At 41.1% G+C, this 7,789-nt stretch overlaps 1 protein-coding gene across 1 annotated transcript; it reads left to right on the top strand.

Moving 5' to 3' along the window:
• Positions 1-5,217: 5,217 nt before the first annotated feature.
• Positions 5,218-7,454, top strand: LOC104237820 (uncharacterized). The gene has a single exon (XM_009792050.2). The coding sequence runs from the start codon at positions 5,374-5,376 to the stop codon at positions 7,276-7,278; it is 1,905 nt and encodes a 634-aa protein (XP_009790352.1). The 5' UTR covers positions 5,218-5,373; the 3' UTR covers positions 7,279-7,454.
• Positions 7,455-7,789: the final 335 nt, after the last annotated feature.

Genomic DNA, 7,789 nt, shown 5'->3' with positions numbered 1-7,789 from the left:
CATCATGACAACTATCCAGATAGTCCTGGGTTCCTCTGAAGATGTACCGCCATAGTTAGTGGTGAAAAGCTTGGTAAACCTATCCAATCTCTACAAGGCCTCAGAAGACACAGCTGATCCATCGCTGGTCTGTGCTACAACACCCAACGAAACTACCCCAAATGGCTAAGCTGTTGGACTCTGAAACTGGGGAGCCATCTGCTCCGGAGTGTGAGTAGACATGTACCGGGCTCCGAAACCAAAATACGGGCCCGGTACCGACGAGATCAATCATAATCAATTTCTTGGTTTTTCAGTATTACAATTTTCATCAAAAATTTATTTCTCGGGCTTGGGACCTCGAAATTCGATTTCGGGCATACGCCTGTGTCCCATATTTTACTACGGACCCTCCAGGACCGTCGGAACACGGGTTCGGATCCGTTTACCCAAAACGTTGACCGTAGTCAATGAAAATCAACTTTTTAGGCCAAAATCATCATTTTCATAAATTTTTCACATAAGGGCATTCCGGATACATGCCCGGGTTGCGCATGCAAATCAAGGAGAGATAAGTGAAATTGTTATTAACTCTGTAGCCTCTGGGGGATAAGTACAGACGTCTCTGTACCGATCCCTCAGACTCTACTAAGCTTGTTTGTGAATTGTGGGACCTAGGCAACCTAATGCTCTGATACCAACTTGTCACGACTAGAATTTCCCACCGCCGGGACCGTGATGGCGCCTAACATCGCACTCGCTATGCAAGCCAACATTAGAGTTCTATTCACCATTTTCCTTTACTTTTTTTTATAATTAGGATTTATCAAAACTAAATCAACGGAAATAAAAGCGGAAATACATAATTAACTGATTATCCTTATGCTATTAACAAAACCGAATAGTTACCACCCAGAAACTGGTGTCACAACTCACGAACATTCTATGAATAACAAGTATTGGTCTGAAAGAAAAGTACATATGTCTCGAAAGTAACTAAAACAGAAATGTAGAACATAGGAGGGGACGCCAGGGCCTGCGGACGCCTGCAGGACTACCTTGGGTCTCCTGGTAAATGCCTGCAACCGACCTCTCGATCAGCCACAACCAGCTCCAAAATCTGCACATAAAGTGCAGAGTGCAGTATCAGTTCAATTGACCCCATGTACTGGTAAGTGCCGAGCCTAACCTTGGCGAGGTAGTGATGAGTCTAAGGTGGCGCATTTACAATATAACCTGCATACAGTTGATAATAAAGAAAAAGAAAGTACGGAACGAAATAGAACAGTAATTTGCAATAAAAATAAATGAGGAACTCAATTATCTTGCCAGTACCCAACTATGACCAATCCTTAAGAAAGTTACGGTGCTACAGAATAAGATCATAGTAGTGGAAAACTACATAAACAACAAAATGATGCAGCGCGCATCCCGATCCCACCATATAATCAGTAATAATATGAACATCACCTTTATTACTCCTTGTTGCGGCATGCAACCCGATGCCACCAGTCCACCCTTATTACTCCTCGATATATCACCCTTATTCCTCCTATTGCGGCGTGCAACCCAATCCCACATGTCCACCCTTATTACTCCTTGTTGCGGCGTGCAACCCGATCCCGCCAGACAATCACATTTCACCCTTATTCCTCCAGTTGCAGCGTGCAACCCGATCCCACCATATCAGTATCAATCATGCAATAAGAACAAGTATTTCACAATTTAGCTCAAACCCTCCACAACATCTATGCCTCAAACCAAACCAAACGGAAATCTATACAAATATGAAATCTTCATCAATTATTACAACACAGCGAGAACAACCAAAATATCATGAAACACCAATAAACCAACTGGAACCAATAATGTAATACAATAAAACTACGGAACAATTAATACCTTCAATAAAGAAAAACAACATCTAATAAGAAGCAATTAGACATGGAAGCATCAATAAGCATGTAGCAATTAAACAAGAAGACAATTTATTAGAAACGGGGAAGGGAACATGCTAAGCAAATAATTTGATGGCGCATAGGTACTCGTCACCACACCTATATGCCACACAATGAGATTTCACATAACAATTAAGTTGGGGATCCCTAATCCCTCAAGTCAAAGTTAGACCAAACACTTACCTCAATCCAACGGGCAATTCAAAGCTCAATTACCACTTTACCTCTTGATTCCACTTCCAATCCACTTGTATCTAGTCATAATTAACTTAGTAACATCAATTATCGCTAAAGAAATCAATTCCAATGCATGATTATAAGTTTCCCAACATTTTTTCCAAAAAGTCAAAAATCGACCCTGGGGTCGCTTGGTCAAAACTCGAGGTTCGGACCAAAACCTATTCACCCATTCACCCCCGAGCCCGGATATACAATTGATTTTGAAATCCGACCTCAATTTGAGGTCTAAATTCCTAAATTTCGAAATTCCTAAGTTCTACCCAAAAATCCCCAATTCCACCATGAAAAACCCTAGATTCTAGGATGAAGAAATGAGCTAAGAATCATTTACCTATGATTTGGGGAAGAACTAGCCTTTGGAAAATCGCCTCTTGAAGTTTAGGTTTTGAAAAATGGGAGAATGAATGAAAAATCTCATCTAAGTTCAAAGTTATCAGCTGCAGATGTCGCATTTGCGAAGCTCGCAAATGCGAGAAAGGCATCGCAAATGCGAACCCCTCACATTTATGTTGCCTTCGCAAATGCGAACTAGGACCTTCGCAAATGCGGTAAAATCCTTCGCAATTGCGAACAACCCAGTTCCCTCCCCTGCCTCGCAAATGCGAGGCTAGCATTTGCGAACCAGACCTCGCAATTGCGAAGTCTGCAGACCTGAAGCATACCAGCAATTTCTCATAAGTTCAAATCACTTCGTAGCCTATCTGAAACTCACCCGAGCCCTCGGGGCTCCAAACCAAAATGCACACAAGTCTTAAAACATCATACGAACTTACTCGTGTAATCAAATCGCCAAAATAACATCTAAAACTACGGATTTAACGCCAAAACACATGAAATTTTCAAGATTGTTTCAAAACTTCTATTTCTTCAACCCAAAGTCTAAATCATGTCAAATAAACTCTGTTTTTCACCAAATTTCACACACATGACTTAAATATTATATTAGACATGTACCGGGCTCCGAAACCAAAATACGGGCCCGGTACCAACGAGATCAATCATAATCAATTTCTTGGTTTTTCAGTATTACAATTTTCATCAAAAATTTATTTCTCGGGCTTGGGACCTCGAAATTCGATTTCGGGCATACGCCTGTGTCCCATATTTTACTACGGACCCTCCAGGACCGTCGGAACACGGGTTCGGATCCGTTTACCCAAAACGTTGACCGTAGTCAATGAAAATCAACTTTTTAGGCCAAAATCATCATTTTCATAAATTTTTCACATAAGGGCATTCCGGATACATGCCCGGGTTGCGCATGCAAATCAAGGAGAGATAAAATGAGGGTTTTAAGGCCTCGGAATACGGATTCGAGTTCTAAAATAAAAGATGACCCTTTGGGTCATCACACAAATAAAGCATGGAAGGTATTTAAAGCACATAACAGTTAAGACATGGAAGAAAGTAATTAAGAAAAAGCAGAAAATCAGGAAAAACAAGTAATTAGGCGGCGTATAAGCACTCGTCACCTCGCATATACGCCGCCACACATGGAATTCACATAGCACATAGTCCGAGGGTTCCTAATTCCCTCAAATCAAGGTTAAACTCAACACTTACCTTATTGCACAGTCAACTAAGAGCTCTACCGGGGCCTTTCCCTTAGAATCCACCTCCAAACCGCTCGTATCTAACCACAATTGACTCAATAATATCAAATATTGCTAAAGGAATCAATTACAATGCATAAACTTAGGATTTTTACACTTTTTCACAAAAAGTCAAAAATCGACCCCGGGCCCGCTTGGACAAAACCCGAGGTTCGGACCAAAATTCATTTACCCATTCACCCCGAGCCCAATTATGTAATTAGTTTCAGAATCCGACCTCAAATTGAGGTCTAAATCCCTAATTTTCTACCATAGAAGAACAAAGATTAGGACTAGAAATTAATGGGTGATGTTAGAAATAGAAGAAAATGAGTTAAAGTGTACAAACCTATGAATTGATTTTGAGTTTTCTCTTCAAAATCGCCCCTAGGCCGAGCTCTAATGGAAGGGTTATGAAAAATGGAAGAAATCCCATTTTTGAACATTTAAATCAATGGGCGTCAGGCCTTCTTCGCGTTCGCAAAGGTCCTGACGCGATCGCGAAGCAGCAGCTCGATTAGCCTACGCGTTCGCGATGATCTGTCCCCCCTGACCATTGCGTTCGCGAGCCTAGGCTCGCGTTCGCGTTAACAACCTACTGATCCTAGCCCAACCTAACTAACTCTACGCATTTGCGAAGAGCAGACCCTCCAACGCTCCGCGTTCGTGTAGAACAAATCCTCCCCCAACCCAGGTTACCCTTCACGATCGGGGGAGTACCTTCGCGATCGCGAAGAAGAAGACACCAAACCCCAGATGAAGTCCAAACACTAGATTTTTCTAAGTTCAAACCATCTGTAGCCTATCCGAAACTCACCCGAGCCCTGGGGGCTCTAAAACCAAATATGCACACAAGTTCAAAAACCTCATGCGAACTCGCTAACGCCTAGAACTACGAATCGAATACCAAACCAAATGAAATTTTCAGAAAACTTTAGAATTTCTATTTTAACAACCGGACGTCCGAATCACGTTAATTTAACTATGTTCTCACTAAATTTGGCAGACAAGTCATAAATATAGTAATGGACCTATACCGAATTTCGGAACCAAGATACAGACCCGGTATCAATAAAGTCAAACATTGGTCAAACCATTATATTGATTAAACCTTTAAACTTCAAATTTTCGACAAAAGCGAAAACTCAAGTTAGGGACCTCCGAATTCGATTCCGGGCATACGCCTAGGGCCGTTAACCCTCTATCCAAAGAGTAGGTCCGCCTCTACGTGTAATAGATGCTTTTATCCCTAAATAATAGATATTGGTATAAACCTGAATATAAGTAACCATTCCACTTCTCTTGTCAAGTGTGTAACTTGAGTTAATTTTTCAAAAGTTAAATAAAGAATATGTGTAATGACTTGATATGTCATCTAGAATTTTAAATCCTAATTTTGTGTTTCGAAATTTCAAATACCTTATTTTAGCCTTCAAATTCAATACTCTATAAAATCGCGGTCCTCCATTTTGCAGTTCCACATGAACGTGTCAAAAACGTGTTTAGAGTAGTAGTATTCTACATAAGAACGTGTTAACTTCTCTGTGAAGAAATTGTCCTTCCCTCCGTTTAATCCACCGTTTGACACGTTGATTTCTCAAAAAATGTCATCAACCTCTTTGCTAGTTGGTCCACCGGCTCTCCGCTATGAACCACCGTCAACAGCCGTTGAAATTCCCGTCTCCGGTGACGATCCCATAACCGATTTAACTGATAAAACCTTAAATCTCGATCTCTCGAAGCTTCCTCTGCGGGGTTTGACGGAAAATAACTCAGCCACTTTCATATCATCCGGCAACCCATGTTTGGATTTCTTCTTCCACGTGGTGCCTGACACGTCACCCGATGATCTGATCGGACGGCTGGAGTTAGCTTGGGCTCACAACCCTTTAACGGCTCTGAAACTGATTTGCAATCTCAGGGGCGTTAGAGGCACCGGTAAGTCTGATAAAGAAGGGTTTTATACGGCAGCGTTTTGGTTACACTATACTCACCCTAAAACCCTTGCTTTTAATGTTCATGCCTTTGCTGATTTTGGGTACTTTAAGGATTTTCTAGAAATTTTGTATAGAATTCTAGAAGGACCGTTTGTGAGGCAAAAAGAGAAAGAGGAGAGAGAACAATGGCGAGGTCGTGGTCGTGGTCGGGGTAGATTTAAGAGGGTTAATAGGCCTAGTGAAGGAAATGAGGAGAAGAAGGAGAAAATTAAGAAAAATTTGGAGGAAATAAAGGAAGAAATGAAGACAGAACAAGAGAAAGCAAGATGTTTGAGGAAGGAAAAAGAGAGAGCTAAGGCGAAAAAGGCGTTAGAAAAATACTATTCCGATGGGAATTATAGGCTTTTACATGATAAGATATCGGATTTTTTTGCTGAGCTTTTGAGGGCTGATATTGAGAAATTGAATTCGGGAAAAGTTAATGAGATTAGTTTGTCTGCGAAATGGTGTCCGACTGTTGATTCGTCGTATGATAAGGCGACTCTGATGTGCGAGAGCATTGCGAAAAAGATGTTTCCTAGGGAGAATTATAGTGAGTACAATGGAGTTGAGGAGGGTCATTATGCTTATAGGGTGAGAGATAGATTGAGAAAAGATGTGCTCGTGCCTTTACACAAGGCGTTAGAGTTGCCGGAGGTGTACATGAGTGCTAAGAAGTGGAATTCGTTACCATACAATAGGGTGGCGTCTGTGGCGATGAAGAACTACAAGGAGCTCTTTTTGAAGCATGACAAGGAGAGGTTTGACAAGTATCTTGAGGACGTGAAGTCAGGGAAGGCAAAAATTGCAGCCGGAGCGTTGCTTCCACATGAGATTATTGGGGCATTGAGCGACGGAGATGGTGGGGAAGTAGCTGAACTTCAGTGGAAAAGAATGGTTGATGATCTTTGTAAGAAAGGAAAATTAAGTAATTGTATCGCGGTATGTGATGTTTCTGGGAGTATGAGTGGGATACCGATGGAGGTTTCTGTGGCACTTGGTGTGTTGGTTTCAGAATTGAGTGAGGAACCGTGGAAGGGAAAATTGATCACGTTTAGCGCTGATCCTGAAATGCAGAAAGTTGAAGGTGATACTCTAAAAGAGAAGACTGAATTTATCAGGTGTATGGATTGGGGTATGAACACAAACTTCCAGAAAGTGTTTGATAGAATTTTGGAAGTGGCAGTAGAAGGAAAACTAAGTGAGGATCAAATGATAAAGAGGTTGTTTGTGTTCAGTGATATGGAGTTTGATCAGGCATCTGAAAATGCATGGGAGACGGATTATCAAGCAATACAACGGAAATTTGTAGAGAAGGGATACAAAAATGTGCCAGAAATTGTGTTTTGGAACCTTCGAGATTCAAGGTCGACTCCAGTATTGGAGAAGCAGAGTGGTGTAGCACTTGTGAGTGGGTTTTCTAAGAATCTGTTGACCATGTTCTTGGAGGGTGGTGGAATCGTCAATCCCGTGGACGTTATGGAGCTTGCTATTTCTGGTGATGAATACAAGAAGCTTGTAGTTTATGACTAGTTAATGTGTGGTTGCTCTATGTGTCTTGGTTTTAGTTTTCAAACTATATTTTCTAAAAAATAATAATAATAAGCTTTGTTACACCGTCTCTCTTAGATGAAATAATTATTGTGTTACTTACAGTCAACTGGTGACATTAAGCTTTGCTTTTATGGATATGGAGAATACTTGGATAATTTTGTGCTTTGTGCTTCTTCTATTCTGTTTTCTTTTCATTATACTGGGCTGAATCCCTATAGCTTGTTTACATTCTTTATTAGATGTATGTTCTGCTGTTTGAGCTATGTATGTTCTGCACTTTGAGCTCAATTAAACAAATCCATTCTATTGGTGAGCTGAGGGTCTACCGAAAACAGCCTCTCTGCCTTCTTAAAGGTAGGGGTAATGTCTGCGTACACGCTACCCTCCCCAGACCCCACTTGTGGGATTACACTGGGTTTATTGTCGTTGTAGTTGTTGTTGTTGTTGTTGTATTCTAGGTTCAAAACTAAAGCTATCCATTCTAGGTCCA

This window comes from Nicotiana sylvestris, chromosome 1 (assembly GCF_000393655.2).
Source record: "Nicotiana sylvestris chromosome 1, ASM39365v2, whole genome shotgun sequence".
NCBI classification, from domain to species: Eukaryota; Viridiplantae; Streptophyta; class Magnoliopsida; order Solanales; family Solanaceae; genus Nicotiana; species Nicotiana sylvestris.
This window is presented reverse-complemented; position numbering and strand designations above follow the sequence as displayed.

What these genes read in the sequence shown, in the direction of transcription:
- LOC104237820 (XM_009792050.2), top strand. Translation starts at nt 5,374, where the DNA reads ATGTCATCAACCTCTTTGCTAGTTGGTCCACCGGCTCTCCGCTATGAA.